Genomic DNA, 23,328 nt, shown 5'->3' with positions numbered 1-23,328 from the left:
CTAAGGCATGTGATGTAACAAATGCTGTCTCCATTTTTATGCATGCTTCAACTTCTTATGAAAAGAGAATATACTTAGTAAGCTGCTATGGTGGGACATCAGACAAGCATCATTATCATGCAATTGCATCATTGGCTCATGCCAGCTCTAATTGACAAGAAAAAAAAGCATCACATGCCTCCTCTTCTAGTCTCTGTGTAAAATTTTCAAGCCATGCTGACTTCACATGTGACAAGTTATCTCACACATTTAGATATATATGCATCTTATATTTCAAGACTCTCACATGCTTTCAAAGAAAATATGCATATGTTCTATAAATGAGACAATTATTGCTATGTGACACCATTGAAGTAACCACGGTCTCTCTCTTTTGCATGATTTACCCCCATCAGCTTATCAATTTCAAGGACCAAAACTTAGGCATTGAACTTTACAGTAATTTTCTTGGCAGAACTTTAAACAAGACAACCCAGTTCACATATTTAAGCCAAAAAGTATACCACCGCTTTTCTCTCTCTCTCTCTCCCCTTTTATTTTCATGTCAGACATATTATGACCCAAGTAGTCCAAACCAATTGCAAGTTCGTGTACTTGTAGAACAAGCATATTAACCTTATGTTAGTCTATGGTTAGCCTAAAAGGTTAGTCAAGTATTCTCTAATATATAAACCCTACATTGTAACACACCTTTGTGTGCTCTCTCTTTCATACTTCCACTCATCATTCAATTATCACACGCGGTTACATAACAACTTTGACTTTTCAAATAACTAATTGACACATGAACTGTTTAAGTAGGGAAGTACAGTTCACCAAGAACACAGTGACATTAACAAACAGTAACACAACAGAAACACAAGCGGAAGAATCCAAAAATTGCATTTTACAAACTAATATAAATCTTTTCCATTTACAAATAATACTAATAGGAATCATGTTTTATCAAGGTCTACAAAAGTTTTGGTCGGACTGATTAAAATAGATAATAATGACAGCATAGCTATCTTCAGCTCATGCTGTCATATATGCACTGCATACCATTATGTTCCTATCTTAAATCTTGCTTTTTATTTGCATTCTGTCTTAAAAGAAAGCCTTTACAATTTCAAACCCGAGAAAAAGCATCCAGCAACCCTTGCATATATTAGGTATGATGATTTGAAATATTCACAGATTTTTTTGTACTCAATATGATTTTTCTTTACTCAATATGTCACGTCCACAGAATTCCCATTAAGGATTTTGTTGTGCTCTTCTTTGTTCTTGGTATCCTTATCTTTGGTGCTCAAAGGTAGTAGCGGTGGAGATGTAGAGGCACTGGATCGATCTGGCAACTCTGCAATGGAGAAAACTAAATCACCACATAGAGAGATTATGCTACAGCAAGTGATAACAATAATTGTCTCTGAAATTCTGTCCAGTTTTAAACAAGTGAAACATATTGTCTATTAACAATAGGTGTTAATGCTACTAATGGAAACGAAGATGAGCTCAGATAATTGCCGCAGCAACCTCATCACCATCACCTAAATCAGAGACAACCTTATCTTCCTTCAGTGATGAACTGAAAATTTAAAATAACTTTATCCACTTTTCATAAAGAGACATTGGACATTTTCAGAAAATCACATGCAACCATAACCTAGGGCAGAAATAAGTAGAAAAATATCATTGTTAAAGCTAACCTGGGAGTTTCTTGTCAACAAAGAACACTAGCAAATTTACCGTATACCTGTATAATAATAGAATTTCACAACCAGTAAAATAAATAATAATAAATTCAATAGCAGAACAGAATCCTTCTGTTACCATGCGACGACAATGTCAACTGTGTAATGCTTGCGAGATGCTATAATTAGGAGGCTCTGAATAATGGCAAATAACCAAGCTAACTGCTTAATGCACCTGCAAGATAAAACCACAAGAGTATCAAAAAATTTAGGGTTAGTAAAACAGGAATTTTCTTTTTAAGGCAGAACAAGCTTATGATGCAATTGATAGTTATTATTTACCTCCTTGTGCCAAATTTTTGATATGTCAGGACAAATACTAAGGTAAAAATCATGTGTGATGAAAAAATCAAATCACCACAGCCATATAGCATCCCAGTAGGAACTGCACATTAATATAGATCATATTAGCATCATTTTGTATGTAATTATGGAAGCATTATAGAAAGAAAATAGCAGACTAATTGAAGCCTTACAATTAATTAAAATCACTTCAAGTGCACTTTCTGGAGGGGGAAGTCTGGCATATTTTGAGCCCTGAAAGAGACAGTTTTACCTGATTGTAAAAACTTACTTTAATAACATGTTAATAATATTAAAAGATATATTTTCTTCTAACAATGCAGCGATAAGCATCATGAGATTACATCATCAAACTGACAACAAATTATGTGGAATTGTTTAAAATTACCTCACGACAGTGATAGTTTGGACCAGGAAGCTGAGTTGCATAGAATGTGATGATCCGGAGAATTTGACAACCCTAAAGAAATACAACAAATGCCTAAAGGAATTTCATTAAAATATACCAAGATAACATGGATACTGTTTCTTCCATTTTTTCAACCTTCAATAGGTTGAAGAAAAGGTGTGTGTGCGTGGGTTGGGGGGGGGGGGGGGGGGGACAGGGTACAAGTGATTTAATGCATGGGCCAATAACGCAGAAGAACTAAAGCAATGTTAAGAAAAATTATAATAATTTCATGACTAGAAAAATTCCCCTTGCCCTAGGAGTGAAGAAAAGAAAAGCAACATCAATACTGAAAAGGGCAGTTTTCTTTTGATAGCCTGGGGGCTCACACATGAGCCATTGCACTCTTTGTTAAATTTTCACAGAAGAGTGTCTTGCCTGGTATTCCTAGACAAGTAGAAAAATATTCAATAAAATGCGACAAGCCTGATAATTAGTGTCATCTAATGAAATCACTTGATCAATTGAAGTGATAGAACTGAACTCCACTTAAATGCATATATGCACCAAGTCTGTAGAAGACATCTCATAAATCAATCCTTGGTGCAAACTTTCCAAAAATACACTACATAATATCCAATGGTGCATGCCTACTGCAATAGTAAAAAAAAATAAAAAATTATCCCCTCACGTTACGCTTCATTTTCACGCCCTCTGACATCGCTGGTGACCTCTCCCCCCCACACTACAGTGGGTCTGTCACCATCTCCGATATAAAGGTAATTTATGTTTCATTGTTTTGTTTTGTTTTGATAAGACTGATTTGGTTTTAGGAGTTCGAAATTTATAGATTGTTGTGAATCTATCCTAGTTATTGTGATTGTTTTTCTTTCTCATCGAAGAGTGTTCTTTATGCACGGCATGATTTTCATGATGGAGCTGCAAATGGGGTGTATGAATCATTAAAGTTTTTGAGGGATTCAGGATTTGATAGGTCTGCAGAAATTTTTGAAGGTTGGGCATGGTTAGGTTGATAGAAGGGCTTCAAAATGGAGGCCATGTGCATGGCCAATGTGGTAAAGAAATCCCTGAGGCTGGAGGAGAGGAATGTGGTGGAGGCAGTGTAGCAGACCATTTATGAATCTGGAAGATGCCCAAAGCTCACCCACTCTCTCTATGATTTCAGTGTTAAGGTCTTACAGTGGGTTGGACATGGTTGGAGAAAGGTGAGAGACAATATAGTAGACGCCTGAAGAAAGAGAGGAGGGATGGGGGAGTAGTAGTTAGCGATGCATTTATTTGGGATCCCCCCCCCCCCCCCCCTCTTCTTCTTAGGCACTTTAATCACACACTGAATTGATTTTCTAAAGGTAACCCTTTTTTAATTTTGTTTTATTGAATTGAAATATGTTAACAAAACCACAGCCGCAGCACATTAATTCTCTTTAAGGCTGCAATTTCTCCATATTGAGAAAGACATTGATGATGAATAAGGAGTAATAATCACTCATATTGGCTGGATGTTGTCTCAAATATTACTGACTTTTAGGATGAGTTTAAGGGTTTTATTAATTTATTGTGAATTAAAATAATTTTAGGTTGATTTTGTACTTCTACATTATATTCATGTTATAAATAAAAGTTTTGATTCATTTAACTATTGGAATTACAACACATATTACTGACCAAACACCAGAAAATATTTTCCAACACATTTTTAGGATTGCAATTAAACATAAGAAACCAAGTCAGTTTCCATAAAATGTTTTCTAGAAAACTGGTCATTTCCAAAACCATTTTCCACCAAAACAAAGGCATTAAAGGGAAACAAAGAAAAATATTTACACCTTAATATTTATTTTAAATAATTTATTTGACCTTTTGGAAAATAATTTATATTTTTTAATATTAAAAATAAGATCTTAAAAGGTTTACACCTTATGCCTTGAGGCCTTGTTTAACGGAAAATAAAATGCCACATCACATGCTTTTGCTTTTTAAGACTATGCTTATGAGGTTGTGGAATTATTTTTGGTTTATGAAAGTGCTCTTCAGGAGTTAAAAAATTGACTCAAATTTTAGGCACAATAAACACTTCAATATTTCTAGAGGTTGAAATCCTAACAAACATTTAAACAATTGTAGAAGTTCAGTAAACCACATAATAAGCACACACTGAAAAGCTGCTGCTGAATATTTTACCAGAACAAAGAGTCAGTTCCTAACCCAAAAGATCTCTCCAATAACAAAAACTTTAAAATAATTTTCTTATCATTTATAAACAAAAAAAACAACTCATTTGAAGCAAAACCAAATGCAACCTTCATTGTTCTTCCAAAAGGAGATAGCAATCACGATGATCTCATGATGCATGTGCAGTTAAAACATCTAAAGAGCTTATTTTCAGCAGAACACAATAAATAATAACAATAATCTGTACTTACAACTAAATAAGCAAGAACCCTGCACCAAATCAGAACCGTATAGATTCTTTTGCTCTGAAAAAAGAAAGGATGAAAAGTCCACTGCAAGAGAATCAGTAGCATATTAGAGAGGACAAAAATAAAACCAGAGAGAATTTGATTAGCACACTGCTAATAATTAAGCTAGTTGAACTTGATAAAATGGGGAATAAACCAGTCAAGACAATAAGATATAAACGAACAACTTGAATGTGACTCGCTCAGTCATAGCTTTAAGAGATGATTATGACAAAACAACAAATACTAAAAACATAAAAATACCAAAGAGATTATGTATAGCAGGACATTATGCATGTATACAATATACAAGGTATAAGTCAGCAAGTTTAGAGAGAGAGGGGGGTGGGGGGAGGAGATTGTATTACCAAAAATGTATTTTTATATGCATTTATTTGTAGTCAACATTTTATCTATCATCACCAAAAAAAAAAAAAACCATTGTACCACATTTGAAAATAGGGAAGGAGAGAGAAAAGAGGGGGGGGGGGGGGGGAGAGACTGAATGAATTTCTAAATTAGATGTAGCTGATTCTACAGACTACAGGGAATGCTAGTCACACAAATTATAAACAAAAATCTCTGAGAATTTCAACACTAAACCTAGTAACAATACAATTGCCAAACCCAAATAAATCAACGTTAGATTACTAAAAAAATTGACTGTAACAGGGGGGATGAGTGGAACTTACCAAGATGAAGGAAAAGAAGATGAAGTTAAATATAGACTCACTCATATATGCTTTGCCCTGACCAATTTCCTAAGATCCATAAAAAAAAGAAGGAAATAAATGCTACTGCAATCTTACATCAAAGATTATGGGACCAAATTGCAATCCAAAAAGTGGTACCCACTGGAATAAGAAAGAACCCAGCATCCTGAAGTGTTGGTCCTGGCCGATGTATATAATGGACACCATGAGCAGCCAATCCATGGACATACTGTAAATGGAAACAAAACTATTCTATAAGCATCTGAATAATTCCAATTTTGACATCTGAGAAGATACTACAGAGAAAGTTCAAAACAAGAAAAGCCCAATGATGCAAAAAAGACATGAACGAGATTGAGACTCAGAGAGAGAGAGAGAGAGAGAGAACAAAGCAGAAAGCACTTTATTATGTAATATGGAAAAAGAAGGATGGTTTTGGTTGCTCCAATAGTTAGTTAGTCAGGTAAGAAAAATGAAATAAAAAATAAAAAAGGCTACTAAAACTCCATCGGAAGTGAACAAAAATATTAAGGAAAAACAATCATAGCTCTCTAATTGAGGTAAAGTGTTTGAAAGACTAAATTTATTATTCACAAGAAAGAACACTGCCAATCATATGACAAAATCGTGGAAGCAAACTCAATCATCCTATATAATCAAAATTTTGATAAGATGCAAGAATATAGCAAAAGGACAGTAATATCAGCGATGTCTCTCATCACCATTCAAGCCGCGAGAGACTAAAAAGGCTTCACGAAATCCATCAATCATCTTTCACAAAGAGGTACCAAATTTGAGAAACTGAAGTACAACTATGTCAATACCCTAGGGTGAGTTGCGTGCATAGCTACTAAGGTAGAAAAATCAAGAACTCAGTGTGCTAATACCATATTCGCAACCTCTTTTTTAATCTAAGCAATTTGCTTTATTTACAAAATCATCAACCAAAACCACAAAGAAAAAAAAAGAAAATCATCATCAATCAACAGACATTCCTACTACATATTAATACAATGTTTTCCGTGAATAACCTTCGCGTTGATTTGATATTTGTTAGAACTCCAAACAGGCAATTCATTTTGAGCTACTAATTTGCAGACCAAACAATTAAAACTAACATGTTGCCTATGTATTCATGTCATTCTACCATTTTTTATCCAAGCAACTAATATTTACTAAATCACAAAAACATTCTATTATACAACAAATTATGAATACTAATTCTGTAATTTACAAAAAAAAATTAAAAAGAACAAAGAATAATAAAAAGACAGAGAGAGAACCTGAAAAAAGAGTCCAGCGAGTAGAAACTTCCAATTTTCTGAAAGGAGCGAAACCTCTGCTGAAGCCTCTGTGCATATTTTCCTCCATAGCTTCACATTCAAACCAATAATAAATATACAAAAAACAAAAAAAAATGGCACAGAGAGAGAGAGAGAGAGAGAGAGAGAGAAACCTTAGGAGCCTCACGAGCAATGTAAAGAGGCATTTTGGAATCGGAGGTTAAACGTAAATTGCTATGGAGGAATCCGAAGGTTCAATCATCATTCAAAATTAAAAAGCTCCATGCTATGCTGGATTTGAAGCTAAACGTAAATTGCTCCAAATTCGAATTTGAACCGTCTAACCTCAGAAAAAAGTGTTTTTTTTTTTTTTAATAATAATAAATAAATGAAAAACCGACAAATCAGTTGTAACGAATAAAATATTTAAAAGCGGGATTAAGGATAGAGAGTCTCGTATCTAATTCACCAACGGATTTTCAACAAATTCCAATTATTAATTAAAAGTTAAAACGCTCTCTCTCTCTCGCACTCTTTTTTTGGTGAATAAATATTTTATTTATGAATAACAGAGTACAAAAGAGGGCCTGAAACCATCTCTCTTCACAGCCTCAGAAACCATCTCTCGCACTCTCTTATATATATATATATATATATATATATATATATATGTGTCAAAATATGGAGGCAAATGAGGGGAGGCAGTTGGAAACTAAGTTTGGAGTTTGCGAAATACCGAAACAAATTTATAAGAAACGCCAAAATTATAATCTATTTGAAGATGATGACGAACGAAGAAAAGTCGGTAGGCAAAATGCAAACAGCTCGTGCGTTGTAGGTATCACGTGTATGACTTGTGGACCGTTGATCTGTTTAGATCATGGGCGTCTCTCTCGCTCTCTCTCTTAATGAACAAAAGTGAAAAATGTCTTTACCTCTAAGTCTATCTAGCCATTTATTTTTAAGATATGATAAACCATAGGGCAGATGTTATTAGTGGAAAAAAAAAAATTTAGTGGTAAATTCAAATAAAAAATTTATAACAACATGACAAACTGGATTTGTTGTAAAAATGTTATAAACGTAACACTTATTTTATTTTATTGCTTTCATATAATTCTAGTTTAGTTTAATCTAAGTGTTTATAAGTGTGAAACTCTCCCTTGAAAACTTGAATCCTGACCCTTATCTCCCTATCCCACAAAAACTTATTCTTTTGGAGTGCTATTTTATTAAAGAGATGCTATATCAATAACACATTCACTACAAATCTTACGTGGCAATAACAATTCACCATCTTAGTGGATAAAAAAAATAAATTCAGTAATAGATTCAAATTAGAACTAATAACAATTCACCCTTATAATTTATTGTAAAAATATTGTGCACGTAGAACTCTCCATTTTATTAATATTTGGGTCATTGTTGTGGGTTTTTCTTCTTTTTTTAAAAAAAAATTTGTTTAGGTCAAATGGCCTATTGCCTAGTGTGGGCTTCAGTATGGGCCCGTGATCCTTTCGAGTTTTTTTAGTGGAAGTGAAAACAAAGTTAAGATGAACCTACTCACCAAAAAGGTCAAAAAAAAGAAAAAAAAAAAAAAGAAAAGAAAAAAGAAGTTGAGATGGGGATCGCTGCTTGAGTGACCCACTGAATAGCACACAGAATTAACTTCATGCATGGATTGGCTCTTATTTTTAGAATTGTGCAATTGGTTCATGCGCAAAGACAAATTACAAAAGCGCAATCAAGTTGGCCCAATTTAAAAGAGACTGGTCCACTTTTATTTTATTTTTTTGTCACTCATTTCGACATAAACCTTTCAACAAAAGAGAGTGAAAAGAACAGCTGAACAGATTGTATTCATGTGGCCAACAGTTCGAATCCCACAGCTATTAATACAACAAACCTTACACCAAATAAATGTGACACCTTAGTCACAGTTGTTATGGCTTTCACACTACGATAGTACTGCTTTTAACTAGAAGCAACCAACCACATTTGCTTAACTGCACAGCCACGAAATGCAGTGCCCACATCACACACCAATTGGTTTCTATTTGGTATCGACGGAATTCAAACCCAATATTCTTATTTGACAACAACAAACTTTACTAACTGAACTAATTAGATCCCAGTATCCCACAACCCAAAAAAGGTGTTTAATGGCCTTATTATTCTGTATCTCGTAAATAAATAGTTTCTTTGAAATAATTACTATTATAGAGAATTGAATGCAATAATCAAATCATAAGTTTATAAAGGTTCAAGTGTAACTGGATCAGTAAAATACCATTCACTCATTATATGAACACTGAAAATTGATAAAGATTGCTTCTCTTATACTATTACATTTGCCATTACTTATGTAGTCAAAGTAACATATTTTGTAACTTTTTCCTTGGCTGCACATAACAATGACATACCTTGATCCACATCAGTAAACAAACCCCTTAAGAGGTTTTAAGGGATGCCGGCCAAAACAACATAAATTATTTACCTAAACCATAAGTGTGTAACTACAAGATGATGCTGCATGTGAATCTTGACCTTCCCAACTAGAAAATGAGGTGGATAAGAGACATATCTAGCAGGAACTTCTTCAATTTCAATTGGGACCCCTTATTTCAACTTTTTGCATTGATGTGGTTTCCTCAGATGTTTTTTTTTTCCTTCAAAAGTCACTTGATTCTGAAAGCTCACATGCTTTCTTACTGTCTAAAACTGCTATACAAATAGAGAATGCTTGTAAAATTGAGAGTGGAGAACTGAAATCAACTGAATAGATCCCATCCTTGTATTGAGACAAACTGAGGAAAGGCTGATTGACTTGAACTCCTTCCTGTAAACAAGTAATAACAAATAAAATAAAAATGCGTCATTTATTGGAAGTTACCAGTATAATACAGTGGACATTAGCATTGTCCAAGCAAAAGACTAGTACCTGACAGAAAAGCTCAAATTTATCTGTTACCGAACAAGCTTTGGACGAACCCAATTTGTTACTGATATGATTCTGGTTGGCAAGAATCCGGAGTTTGCAACCCAAATCCCAACCCCCACAGTCACATGACCCACCCGATTTCCACCGTTCAATCAATGATGAAGGTCCTCCCTTACTTGGTATACTATGCACAGCACTTGGAAGTATGACTGTTGCATTGACAAGATTATTCATACTGACAGAAGGCAGCTTCTGAACATTTTCCCCAGTGTTGGAAAAACATTCCACTCCAGGTAACTGCTCTTTTGAACCAACCTCTAACAAATCATTGTATTGATTGCTCTGGCACCCGTCCCCGGTGGCACTTCTATTGATACTTTTTGGAAATTTGACAACAACAGCTGCAAGTTCATCATTTGGCTGAAAGTCAAAGGTTTGCTGATCTGCCTGCCTCAGGTCCACGGAAAACAAAACAAATTCTCTCATGCTGAATTGATCCATACAATGCTGTCTAATCATATTGGGAAACTGAGAATCAGAAACATTCATTTGCGCAACAACATTAGAAATGTAATCCTGGCCTTTGCCTTTGCTTTTGCCTCCTTGATTTATCCAACTTCCATTCTTCTTCTTAACTTGAATGGTAAAGAATGTATAAACTGTGCTGTACTCACCCTTTCTTGTAGTATTTAACTTCTTCATTGTGGCTGCAAGAATATTGCTGTCATTGTCAACAGCAAATTTGAACAGAGGCTGACCATTTTTAATTGCAACTTGCAAAAGAGCTTGGACTGGTGTATCTGAATTTAATTTCCCCGAAGGCACAGTCGAAGAATCTAATTGTCCACTGGAATTTTTGCTAGCCCTAACTGTTGTTATTGATTCCCTCTCAACTGGATCCACAAAGTGATGGCAGTTGGCTGCTTTTGGCTTCAGTAATGGGTCAAGTAACCTTCTCAGAGGGCTGGACCTGGCTCTGCTTGTATTGAGATTATCGGTGTTTGAAGTATCCAAGCAAGAAGAGGCCGCAGCTTTCTCTGAACCAGATTTAGCAACAGCACATTTAGAGTTTAACCGATGTGTATCCAAACCCTCTTTGGAGCTGGAACTTTTGCTCATCTTACCCAAACTAATGTTAAGTCGGCGAAAAGGTGAAGAGCTTCGCACTTTTTCATCTGCTACGTTGCTCACTTTCACATCCAACACCTTCAAAGGTTCATTTGTTGTATTGGTGGGCATTAAGGTTGATCTTTTCTCTCCTAAATTTCTGGATTTGGATGGACTGGTTCCTACTTTAGCTGAACGTGGTACTGGGTGAGATGTAACATATGACACGTTGACACTCTTTTTATCTACAGTGCCAGGCTGCCCTAGCAGAGAGTGTTCACTGTCAACTTCACAAGGCAGTGGGCATGAGTGTGATATATCAGAATGGACCTCTGCATGGTAATTCTCCTTAGAACTCTGTGAAAAGCTCTTTCGACTTGCTTCCATTGATCTACGACCTAACGATGTTGTCAATTCAGAAAACTGGGACACTGCAGAATGATGTTTTTGGGGGAGATCTCTCGGCAAAAGGAGAACAACAGTTTCGTGCTTTCCAAAGACATCTTGGTCAAAATTATTTGGATTTGGTTCTCGCAGCTTCTCTACTCTCTTCTTAATTTCACCATCTTGAATCTTTGTCTTTTCCTTTGTGCAAATTGGGGCATTTGGGATAACTCTACTTTCTTGATCAATCTTTCGGTCGGGATCTTTTCTCCTGCACTCTTCCTTCTTGATTACCGGACTACAGAACGGCTGATCTGTTCTGATGACCTTTGCCTGCCCAAGCAAGATGCTACTCTGGGAAGGTTTAAGATCTTGAAACTTTCCAATACTTCCTCCAAATAATTTGACTTCTTGAGAATGGCCTTCTATGGAAGATGCCATTAGATGAGATTGCAGTGAAGGACGACGTGTCCTTGGATGAGCAGGAGAGCGACTCTGACCTCTGCTAGAAGGAGCAGATGATCCATCCGTCCAAAATGATGATGATGTAATACTACTAGATGGCGAATTCTGGCTACTCTCATCTGGTACCTGTTTTTGACTGTAACGCCATTTTTCAAGGCGCCCCCAGTCAAGGACCCCAACATTTAAAACTTTCTCCTGTCGGTTCTCTCCTCTCTCTAGATAACTTGGTAAATTTGACATGTATTTGACAAGTTCATCTTCTTTGGTTGCCTTCCTGTCAGTCCATTGTTTTTGGGGATTATGACAAGATTTAGGAGGGATATCCTTTTCATCCCCAGTAATTTCATTATGAAGATCAGCATATGACAGTCTAGGCTGTTCAGGTTTTAACCTGTCTTGCAACTTTATACTTTGGCTTGCTTGGGGCAGTAAGGGCTTCCCAGAAGTTCCTAAAGGTTGTTGATCCCTCATATTGCTTTTAAACTCTGAATGATATTCCATGGACCTGATGTGCTCTGGGAATTCCTATGGTGGTTGCAATTATCAGTGTCTTGTGTCTGCAGAAACTTGCAAGGAATGTCCCAATTCTTTTTCAGCTTCCGATTTCAAACCAAGTTCACATAGATGCAGATGGTTCTGAAAATAAAAGGCAGAATTGTATACTATAACACAGTCCTCCAAGAAAAAGATGGGGAAATTGGGATAAAAAGATACTATAACAAAAGAAAGAAATTGGTATCCACAGCTTTACATGCATTTAAAACAAAAGTTTGAAGAAAGGAGTGCCAATATGAAGGGCGACCCACTTTTTATTGATCCATGTAAGTACAATTAGAAGAGTCTTCCGATATGATAGCAAATTTATACATACATATGGAATGGTCCTTTTGTTGATATACCAACAAAACAAGCAACCACAAGTAATAAAGCGATAGCAACCCCTTTAAACAAGGAGAAATTCTTAGCAAAATTAAAGGCCACCAAACATATCTAATCTCAGGTACCAAAGAGATCATGACTACCAAACCACATTTTGATGTTACACTATTTACAATGACATTTTACAGTATTAGAAGGTCTCTATGAAGCTCGCTGATTCAGGGAATTCTTACAATAAGAACAGTTAAAAAAACATATGATTAAGAATTCTTCTATCACCATGACTGAGCAGAATACGTAGCTTATAAAGTAAAGTGGCCTATTTCCAAGTATAAGTGGCTAACAAATCATTCATCATTATCAGTTAATATAAATCTGATAGAACTCATAAATCATCCAATTTGAACATTCAGTATAAGCTTTTAGATTCTTCATCATCTCATAATCACAGTATCCTAACAAAATAAGTAATAGAACTTTGGACTGAAAGAGGAAAGCTCACAAAAGAAAATTTCTTATCATGGATGCAGGTAGCTAGTAGAACACCCCCAATTAGTGTTCTTCGCCATAGTGTTCTTTTACACAATTTGTTTGATACGTCAAACCACAGAGGCCAGGCATTTTATTTTTTATTATTGAAATTACTCAATTTACTGATAAAAAGTCTACATACAGAGATAATTGAAATCATATCCAGTAGGTTGATTTGGAGTTATGATCAGTTAGTTTTCCATTGTCCACTGGAGTTTAATCTACCATGAGAGAGATGACAAAAATGTAAGATACAAATCACAAGATCATTTCCTGTGGGAAAAAACATACTAGTAATGATTTGTTCCATGTTCTTCGCATCACAAAACACTGTTCCTCATTAATTTTACTAACCCTTCAGTCCCATCAAACCTTCAAAGTAGTAGTAAAAAATGACATGTCCATTTAAGAAGTAAAAGAGTATGACTAGAGAAAGAATAGAATGGCGGAAATGAATACATGAGGCTGACCTTGACTAGTCTGTTGAAGATCCATAGTCAACTCAAAATATTGGAACTAAGGATTGGTTTTTGTTGTTGCAAACACAAGTATAAAACATGAAAAAAGTGAGATAAACCTTTTTGCTTTCATGGGGAAGAAAATGAATGAGAATTGTCAGTTCCTTCCCCACTCTACCCTTTCATCACTTTCCAATACAAAAGGAAAGACCATTGAGCAATTCTTGTGGTCACAATTTTTCTAATTGGTATTAATATTTTCCCTTTGTTTGAAATTTCAAAAGCATAAGACCGCGGTGAGTTGTCATCCACAGAGCTGATCCATTCTGAGAACCAGGTCATTCTTATACTCTAGTAAACAATTTCACTCAATGATGAAAAAAATTTAACTTGCACGGATTGAAAATTAACTGAGACACAAAGAAGACAATTGACAATATATATAGTATAAAGACAAAGAAGCAGCCGGAGAATCAAACACCTAAAGCCAAAAATAGAAGAAAGAGGTGGTCCATGAAAGCCCATTTCAAAATCGTAAGAAAAGGCAAAATGACTTGTCATCATCGTAGTTGCTTTAGGCTTAGCATCTTCCCATAGCTAACGGAACAGACAAGGATCCTCGTCCTCCAGCTAGCTATTCAAAAATCCAGAGCACAATAACTTTTTCAAATTCTTAAACACTTAGGCCAAAATCCAGAGCGCAATCACTTTTTCAAATTCTTAAACACTTAGGCCTTGTTTGGCTCTCCCAAATAAAATAAAATAAAAAGGTAAGATTATGCTTCAAAAGAACCATTTTCTTTTCTTTTCTTTTCCTCTCATCTTTCCTTTTCTTTTCCTCTCATCTTTCCCGAGAACCAAACAGTGCACGCATGGTTTAAATGTCAAAGAGTAAGACTTTTCTCCCTCTCTCTCATTTATTCAAGTTAAAGATGCAAACTTTAGAGTTTAGAACTTAAAAATAAATAAATAAGTACACACAGAGACAAATAATGAAAATCATAGGGACTAAACATATTACAGAAATCATGGGAAGCAAAAATTTCCATGAAAGGAAACAAAAATATGTCTGGGAATTTTGTCAGTGAGACTAAGAACATAAATAGAGCATACCAGCGTCAATATTGGAAATGCAGAAGCAAGAAACCGCCATTAATGGAAGCTCCAGCAGGTCGAGGAAAAAGCAATGAGTGTCGGTGCATTGTTGGTCAGTGAAAAGTAACAGAGATCAGAGAGGCGAGAGCTAAAAAGTGTTTGCAGAGAGCAAAGTAGAAAGAAATAATTTGCCTCGTAATCCCAATGTTTTTTTCTTTCCAAACTCCAAAGCTGTGGACAGGTTGTGGTCATGTACAGAATATTAGCCAAAAAAAAAAAAATGCAAACCCAGAGCTTCTCAGAGGTAAAGAGAGAGAACAGAGAGTGTCTTGTGTGTCTGTGAGAGTTTCTGGCTGGAGCTTATTTGTTTTTTTGTGCGGTGCATACAGTCAAAGCAGAGTACTGAGAGAGAGAGAGCGTCAATCGTTTTCATCAGACGGCCAAAAAGGAAGAGCGATAATGAGGTAGTCACATCAGAGAGGCGTGGAGGGCTTGTTCATTGGCCCCACTTTTGTGAAACTCTTTTTTTAATAACTTTGGGGCACAATTTTTTAGGATCTTTTTCTCAAGAGATCACATAACCTGATTAGATTGGATACAGGTGAGTCGTCGGTAACGTAAAAAAGTTTGTTTCGAGAGTACGATAATAAATCCGTCATATACTTTTTTTTTTTCTTTTTCTTTTTTTCATTAGTATTGATGTAAATATATTACTATTGGTATATAATAATTCATCATATAATTTTTTTATAATTTTTTTTATGTAATTTTTTTTTTTATAATTATTGATATAATATAATATATAATTGATATATAATAAAAGTAAAACAATGATGAGTATGTTTGAAAAATTTGAGATCGTTTCTAATTTTCCATAGTAACTTACATATACATATTAAATTGTGAAACAATCGATCTAATGTGATAACAAATTTCATATTTGTTGAAGTAACATATTGTATTGTTTTGGTGTACAAGAGTGGTGTCAATTATAATCCTACGTAAAAGTGACGCTGCACTAATTATAAATCATCATATCAACAACTATAAAATATAAAAATTATCATAATTATCGATTTTTAACATTAATGACTGTAAAAGAATTTGTAGTTATAACATTGCTCTCTACAGCCCGAGTATTTATATTGTGAAAGACTTGTTAGAGATCACTAATAAAGTTTGATAGAGTGGTGGGCCTACTATTTATGTGGAAGGGTGTGGAAGGCTTGATGGGGTTGAGAACTTAGAGAAGCTGAGATTATTAGGGTATGTTAAGATACTGTTTATTACTGAAAATTAAAAATTTATTACTGAAAATACTGTAACAAAATAATTTTTAAATATGTGAATAATGCCGTGAGACCTAGTTTTAAAGTAACATTTGCCAAATTCTGTATTTGCGGATCCTGTAAACAGTGCACGAGATTCAAGAAAATGCAAACACAGACGAAAAAATGCAGTACGCAGACACACACTTACTACATACAGTGACGTTAAAATTCAATTGTGAATTTTGTGATTGTATATTTTCATCATTTTCTACTGTAATTAATACCTTGTATGTACTGTTTTCTCTCATGTTCATTCAATCTTCTTCTCCTGTTTACCCATTTTGAGCTAGTATTTGCTGCTACATTCTATGATTCACGGATAATTGGCGTAAGGCTGACGTGGCTTTTGTGATAATTGCTAACCACTCTTATTTTTTATTTTTTTTTAATACAAGATACAAATTCTACTCTATCATATTCTAAGTGTATATATATATATATATATATCAAATTTCCTTTTAGAAACTTGAACCCTGTGATCTAATTGCTCTCTTTAATGGGTTAAGTTTCTGTGTAGTACATTTATACATGGGGTAGATTGTATTGTTCTAGTGTACTGATGCATTAGACAAAAGTAGTCTTTCTTTAACCAAATATTTTTTTTAGCCATTTTAAACCAAATTTAAACTACGTTTATGCATTTCCTCTTATATCCATTCTTTATAAAATTTTGACTAAACATTTTTTCACAGTATAATCACTAACAACTTCTGTTAATTAATTTTTCTATAAATTTTTTTTCAAAGAAACGGGGATGGAAAGAGATAATAAGTGGATGAGAAAAATAAAGAAAGCATAAAAGATGGGCATATAAATGAAAAGTAATGCTACAAACACAAACTATTTTACTAACATTTTTACAAATTGCTAATGTGGCTTAGTATTTACCAAATAATTATTGGTAAATAAAAATGCGATATTAATGATAGCCCAAATTAGAACTAATAAGAATTTGCCACATCAATAATTTGTAAAAATGTTATAAAATAGTTTGTTGCCTATAACATTACTTTTAAATGAAATAGAGAATATGGAGATAGTTTGTTAATTAAAGATTGTATTAAAAAATTGTTTGTTAAATAAAAAAAAGTATTTTTTTTTTGGCTAACTAAAATAAAGCATTGATGATAATCAATTACACAAAAATAGAGAGTATTGATGGACTGAAAATTATTGTGTACTCCCGGAGTATCATAAATGTGAATTTTTTCTCCTCACATAAATGGTGGGTCTCACTAATTAAATTTATGATGGGACCCACAATTCATGTGAGAGTAAAGAGTACATATTTATGATACTCCGGGAGTACCTAATAATTTTCTGATATGGAGATTGTGGGGCCCAATAATTTAAGGGCCAAGCCCAATTGCTCCTGGGAAATCCGAAGGCCCAATCCGAGGAGAGCTGTGGCCCAAGCTCTACAATACAGAGCACAAAACAGTTTTTGGAAGGCAGGCGAGGACAGTTTGGTTCTCGGCAGATCCAGAACCCCACCGGAATAAAGGGGTAGAACTGGTATAGGGACGAATTTGTAAGGAGATGCAAAATATCTTGGAGAAGTTATCCTTACTACCCTTCCAGATAAGACCCAGCGCCTGACAGAGCCGTACCTTGCAGCTTTATCAAACCATCCCCAACAATTCTGGGATTGGACTGATGGGACAAATGTCAGTTTTTGTAAAGATTGACCCTACACGTGGATGAAGGACAGCGAATGCAAGTTAGTATAAAATAAGAAAGTAAGTGAATCTGAAAGGGGGCGGACCTCCAAGAAAGAAAGATCTCATGGGGGAGAACATCTCAACAACACCGGACTTCACTGAAGAAAGTCCGTCGTTGGATAACCGGGATAAAGCCACAATGGTCCTCGGATCAACTCCGAGGAGTCCCATCCCATAGGGTGCGACGCTTTAGGGCTTAAATGTTCAAGCCCAACTCCTTTTTTCTACATAAATTCCTCTGAAGCCAGGATCGGGCACCGCCCCGTGACCAGCGGCTAGCTTTTCAAGCCCACTCTCTACAAATCATATTGTGAGGGATCTTTCATGCGCGAGCCCAACATCCTTATTGGGCCGCCAGAGAATTGTGTCCTTACAATTGGCGCCGTCTGTGGGAAAGCTTGCGCGCTGGCACAGGTGGCAGTGGAATCAACTCACGCGCCAAGTAGAAATTTCTGGGATCTCCTCCGTCTCCGGCGACATATAGTTGTTGCTCCGACGTAAGCTTCTGCTAGGGGCTACGCCTCGCAGTGCTAAGGGTGCGGGCGTCTCTAGGGGCTTCCAGCCTCAGGCCAACTGTCCCCGCCTTGGTGTAGGGGCTGGTGGTTGAAAAATAAAACAAGTAAAAAAATCATAAGTTTTGGACAGAACCAAGGTCTTGCATGGTCCACGGACTCAAGCCTATGGGGAAACCAAGTACACAAAAAGATCATAAGTTTTGGACAGAACCAAGGCCTTGCATGGTCCACGGACTCAAGCCTATGGGGAAACCAAGTACATAAAAAAGATCACAAGTTTTGGACAGAACCAAGGCCTTGCATGGTCCTCGGACTCAAGCCTATGGGGAAACCAAGTACATAAAAAGATCACAAGTTTTGGACAGAACCAAGGCCTTGCATGGTCCTCGGACTCAAGCCTATGAGGAAACCAAGTACATAAAAAGATCACAAGTTTTTGACAGAACCAAGGCCTTGCATGGTCCTCGGACTCAAGCCTATGGGGAAACCAAGTACATAAAAAGATCACAAGTTTTGGACAGAACCAAGGCCTTGCATGGTCCTCGGACTCAAGCCTATGGGGAAACCAAGTACATAAAAAGATCACAAGTTTTGGACAGAACCAAGGCCTTGCATGGTCCTCGGACTCAAGCCTATGGGGAAACCAAGCACATAAAAAAGATCACAAGTTTTGGACAGAACCAAGGCCTTGCATGGTCCTCGGACTCAAGCCTATGGGGAAACCAAGTACATAAAAAGATCACAAGTTTTGGACAGAACCAAGACCTTGCATGGTCCTCGGACTCAAGCCTATGGGGAAACCAAGCACATAAAAAAGATCATAAGTTTTGGACAGAACCAAGGCCTTGCATGGTCCTCGGACTCAAGCCTATGGGGAAACCAAGCACATAAAAAAGATCACAAGTTTTGGACAGAACCAAGGCCTTGCATGGTCCTCGGACTCAAGCTTATGGGGAAACCAAGTACATAAAAAAGATCACAAGTTTTGGACAGAACCAAGGCCTTGCATGGTCCACGGACTCAAGCCTATGGGGAAACCAACTATAAAAAAAAGAAAGAAACTACTATGGCATATAAACCTCAAAATCCATCCGAAGAGAACTTCTCGTTAACAGTTGGGTCAATCTTTAATTGCACGGGTTCCCCGATCTACCCTCAGATCCCCAGTGCCAAAGGGGCTGATACGATACGGCACAGTATGTTACCCCAAGGGCACGATCCAAGTCCATCGCTGCTCGGCTGCTCTCTCGGATATTCGTCTAGCATGCATCACGCAGCGCTCAGCAGCTATCTCGGTTAGTTCCATGAATTCAATCTATTGAGGATTACCATTGTTATACTTGATAATATTTGCGAGTTTAAACTAATAAGGGTTTGTATTAAAGTGTTCTTCCGTCCAGAATATTGTTAAAGGCAGGCTTAGACTTAATATTCAGACCCAAAGTGGTTGTTGCAAAAAAAAAAAGTATGTATAAATAAATAAACACAACTTTTATTAAGACAAAAGAACAGTACAGTGTACAATAAAAGCTGAAACCAGCTTACATTAGAGTTAACTGCGTAAGCAAAAGAAAAGTACAAAAGAGTAAAGATGATGCCGAGGAGATATCTCAGAGGAGAGGTTGGCTACTGTTCCAAGATGTCGTCTAAGGAAACTATTCCTCGACGCTTCTACATGCCCATAACTCAGACAGCCAAAGAACCTGACCTCAGGCTAACACCATCTACAGAAAAGATGCAGGGAGCCGGAAGTTGGGAAGCCCCCGCAGAAATTTGCCTGCTACAAGGCAGACGGCGCTGATGGCGGAAATTCCTTCTTCGGGCATACCTAGAATCTGGCATGACCAGAACCTGCTTCGGATTTTGACTAAAAGAAGGAGAAACATCCTTTCCCCTCTCTCGAATTGAAATATTCTCTTGAATCTACGCCTCTTTGGCCCGTACCTCACTATCTGGAGTCTCAGGAAGACACGGCGCTTTTGTAGCGGAGAGAGCTCCTTTGCCCCAATCCTCGCCTCAAACATGATGTACTAAGAGAGGAGACTGAAGAATTCGTGCGAAGGTAAAGCAACTTTCTCTCCTATTTATTTAAAAGATGAGGTGATGACATTTAATTCACGCAGCGTCCTAAGGAACGCTACAGACAAAATGTCTCCGGCTCGATTTCCAATGCCATCTGCAACCCTGAGATTAAAGGAGTCTCGTGAAGGCGCACCTCGAATACTGGGACGCCAAAAAGTACCGCGTGACCAAAGACCACGGAAATGCCTCTAAATCTGTGGGCCTAATAAATTCGCGGCCTAGGCCCGTTCTGCATGGAAGCCCACGGACTATGGCCCACACCAAGGAATAACCGTTACCAAGGACAACTTCCTGCTCGGCAACTTATGAGACACCTGAAGAAAGACAGGTGCAAAAAGAAAAAGGGAGGGCATAAAGTTTTGGACAGAACCAAGGCCTTGTATGGTCCTCGGACTCAAGCCTATGGGGAAACCAAGTACAAAAAATTATTATTATTACAAGTTTTGGACAGAACCAAGGCCTTGTATGGTCCTCGGACTCGAGCCTATGGGGAAACCAAGTACAAAAAATTATTATTATTACAAGTTTTGGACAGAACCAAGGCCTTGTATGGTCCTCGGACTCGAGCCTATGGGGAAACCAAGTACAAAAAGTTATTATTATTACAAGTTTTGGACAGAACCAAGGCCTTATATGGTCCTCGGACTCGAGCCTATGGGGAAACCAAGTACAAAAAGTTATTATTATTACAAGTTTTGGACAGAACCAAGGCCTTGTATGGTCCTCGGACTCAGCCTATGGGGAAACCAAGTACAAAAAATTATTATTATTACAAGTTTTGGACAGAACCAAGGCCTTGTATGGTCCTCGGACTCGAGCCTATGGGGAAACCAAGTACAAAAAATTATTATTATTACAAGTTTTGGACAGAACCAAGGCCTTGTATGGTCCTCGGACTCGAGCCTATGGGGAAACCAAGTACAAAAAATTATTATTATTACAAGTTTTGGACAGAACCAAGGCCTTGTATGGTCCTCGGACTCAAGCCTATGGGGAAACCAAGTACAAAAAATTATTATTATTACAAGTTTTGGACAGAACCAAGGTCTTGTATGGTCCTCGGACTCGAGCCTATGGGGAAACCAAGTACAAAAAATTATTATTATTACAAGTTTTGGACAGAACCAAGGCCTTGTATGGTCCTCGGACTCAAGCCTATGGGGAAACCAAGTACAAAAAATTATTATTATTACAAGTTTTGGACAGAACCAAGGCCTTGTATGGTCCTCGGACTCGAGCCTATCGGCCTATGGGGAAACCAAGTACAAAAAGTTATTATTATTACAAGTTTTGGACAGAACCAAGGCCTTGTATGGTCCTCGGACTCAAGCCTATGGGGAAACCAAGTACAAAAAATTATTATTATTACAAGTTTTGGACAGAACCAAGGCCTTGTATGGTCCTCGGACTCGAGCCTATGGGGAAACCAAGTACAAAAAATTATTATTATTACAAGTTTTGAACAGAACCAAGGCCTTGTATGGTCCTCGGACTCGAGCCTATGGGGAAACCAAGTACAAAAAGTTATTATTATTACAAGTTTTGGACAGAACCAAGGCCTTATATGGTCCTCGGACTCGAGCCTATGGGGAAACCAAGTACAAAAAGTTATTATTATTACAAGTTTTGGACAGAACCAAGGCCTTGCATGGTCCTCGGACCCAAGCCAAGGGGGATAAGTATTACTTTTTATTGGTCTGCCTTATTATGCCAAGCACTTCCATTAAAGTTATGACAACATCTTTTTATTATTAAGTATTTTGGTCTTAGTCGTCATTGATTTAGATGCTATATGATTGTGCCGAGCGGCACTTACAAATTTATAAAAACAAAGAGACAGAACATGCAAAGTGAAATAAAAACAAGTTTTATTAATATGAAAAATTATTACAATGTACAAAAAGAGGCTTCAACAAGCCTATACAAAAGAGGGGCTGCCGAAGCAGTACTAACATCCACAGTACAGATAAGCAAACGGTCAAGCGCCTTTTAAACTTGTCTTCAAAGTCTCTCCAATCTCTGCCTCATTGTTGCTCATACTAAGAGAAGAACTCACTTCAAAGAAAAAAAGAACGAAGAAGAAGGAAATAGTAAGGAAGAAATCAATGAAGAAGATTGAGGAGATGAATGAAGAAGATGGAGGACATGAGTAAGAGAAGGAGGAGAAGAAGAGTGGGAGAAATGAAAAGACAAAGAGAGGAGTAAAAGAGGGAGAAGGACAGCACCAGGGCGGAACTGGTGCTGGGAAGACTATAAGAGGAAGACGGAGGAGGGCACCAGTGAGCAAAGAGAGGGAGAAGCAGAAGCACTTCGCCCCTGCCTCAGCCCTGACTCCTAACACACTGGTGCCATGTTAGGTACGCTCGTGAGGAGCCGAGTGGTGCTGATATTGGGTGTTCTCAACTTAGTCACGCCGAGAATTCGACATGACGAGCCCCTGCTTCGGATTTTGGCTGAAAGAGAGGCGGGACAGATCTTAAGTCTGCGCCATCCTTGCCCCGATCGAGCCATTTCAAGCTTTATCGGAACATGGTGTTTTGAGGAGGGGCATGGTTCCTTCATCGTTCGTTATGGTAGGCGTGTACTGATATGGTGTATAACAAACGGGCTAAGCAGGCGCTAAAGGAGGCTACGGGTTTCAGATCTCAGAGGGAAGGAGAGGAGTCTGCATGAAAGTGATGGCCTCGTGCTTGCCTTCTTATAGGAAGGGCAAAACGGAGGATATTAAATGCATTCAAGTTTCCCAAAGGAATCTGAAGAAAAAAGAGGCGTCCGTTCCATTTCCCCACCTTATCAGATGAGCCGCCGGACATAAATGAGCCTCGTAAAGAGGATTCATTAAGGACGCGTCTGGGACAGCCAAGCGGCAGGAGTAGATCACGAGCAGATTAAACGGAATCCCTTGAAAACCGGCTAACT

The 23,328-nt window shown here is 37.2% G+C and overlaps 2 protein-coding genes across 6 annotated transcripts; both read right to left on the bottom strand.

The window, feature by feature from the left end:
• Positions 1–884: 884 nt before the first annotated feature.
• Positions 885–7,540, bottom strand: LOC115985820 (phosphatidylinositol:ceramide inositolphosphotransferase 3). The gene is made up of 11 exons (XM_031108723.1): positions 7,074–7,540; positions 6,901–6,990; positions 5,760–5,846; positions 5,597–5,665; positions 4,869–4,949; positions 2,425–2,496; positions 2,210–2,270; positions 2,016–2,118; positions 1,813–1,908; positions 1,689–1,735; positions 885–1,339 (listed from the first exon to the last, which is right to left on the bottom strand). Exons 1-11 carry the CDS (start codon positions 7,104–7,106, stop codon positions 1,209–1,211), a joined length of 870 nt encoding a protein of 289 aa, XP_030964583.1. The 5' UTR covers positions 7,107–7,540; the 3' UTR covers positions 885–1,208.
• A 1,671-nt stretch (positions 7,541–9,211) lies between these two features.
• On the bottom strand, positions 9,212–15,134 carry LOC115985791. 5 transcript variants are annotated; one of them, XM_031108718.1, is made up of 4 exons: positions 13,678–14,760; positions 13,350–13,428; positions 9,842–12,433; positions 9,212–9,739 (listed from the first exon to the last, which is right to left on the bottom strand). In XM_031108718.1, the coding sequence occupies exons 3-4, from the start codon at positions 12,296–12,298 to the stop codon at positions 9,572–9,574; spliced, it is 2,625 nt and encodes an 874-aa protein (XP_030964578.1). In that variant the 5' UTR covers positions 12,299–12,433; positions 13,350–13,428; positions 13,678–14,760; the 3' UTR covers positions 9,212–9,571. The 5 variants fall into 5 exon arrangements, with proteins under 5 accessions (XP_030964578.1, XP_030964552.1, XP_030964559.1 ...); XM_031108692.1 differs by lacking the exons at positions 13,350–13,428; positions 13,678–14,760 and adding an exon at positions 14,779–15,134; XM_031108699.1 differs by lacking the exon at positions 13,350–13,428.
• Positions 15,135–23,328: the final 8,194 nt, after the last annotated feature.

This window comes from Quercus lobata, chromosome 1 (assembly GCF_001633185.2).
Source record: "Quercus lobata isolate SW786 chromosome 1, ValleyOak3.0 Primary Assembly, whole genome shotgun sequence".
Classification (NCBI taxonomy): Eukaryota; Viridiplantae; Streptophyta; class Magnoliopsida; order Fagales; family Fagaceae; genus Quercus; species Quercus lobata.
Note: the sequence above shows the minus strand (reverse complement) of the source record. Positions and strands in the feature narration are given on the sequence as shown.

Coding starts and splice junctions, on each gene's coding strand:
- LOC115985820 (XM_031108723.1), bottom strand. CDS start 7,106: ATGCCTCTTTACATTGCTCGTGAGGCTCCTAAG. Junction 5,666..5,759: donor CTGGGTTCTTTCTTATTCCA/GTGGGTACCACT, acceptor TATGGATCTTAG/GAAATTGGTCAGGGCAAAGC. Junction 1,736..1,812: donor GTTGACATTGTCGTCGCATG/GTAACAGAAGGA, acceptor ATTATTATACAG/GTATACGGTAAATTTGCTAG.
- LOC115985791 (XM_031108692.1), bottom strand. CDS start 12,298: ATGGAATATCATTCAGAGTTTAAAAGCAATATGAGGGATCAACAACCT. Junction 9,740..9,841: donor AATTTGAGCTTTTCTGTCAG/GTACTAGTCTTT, acceptor ACTTGTTTACAG/GAAGGAGTTCAAGTCAATCA.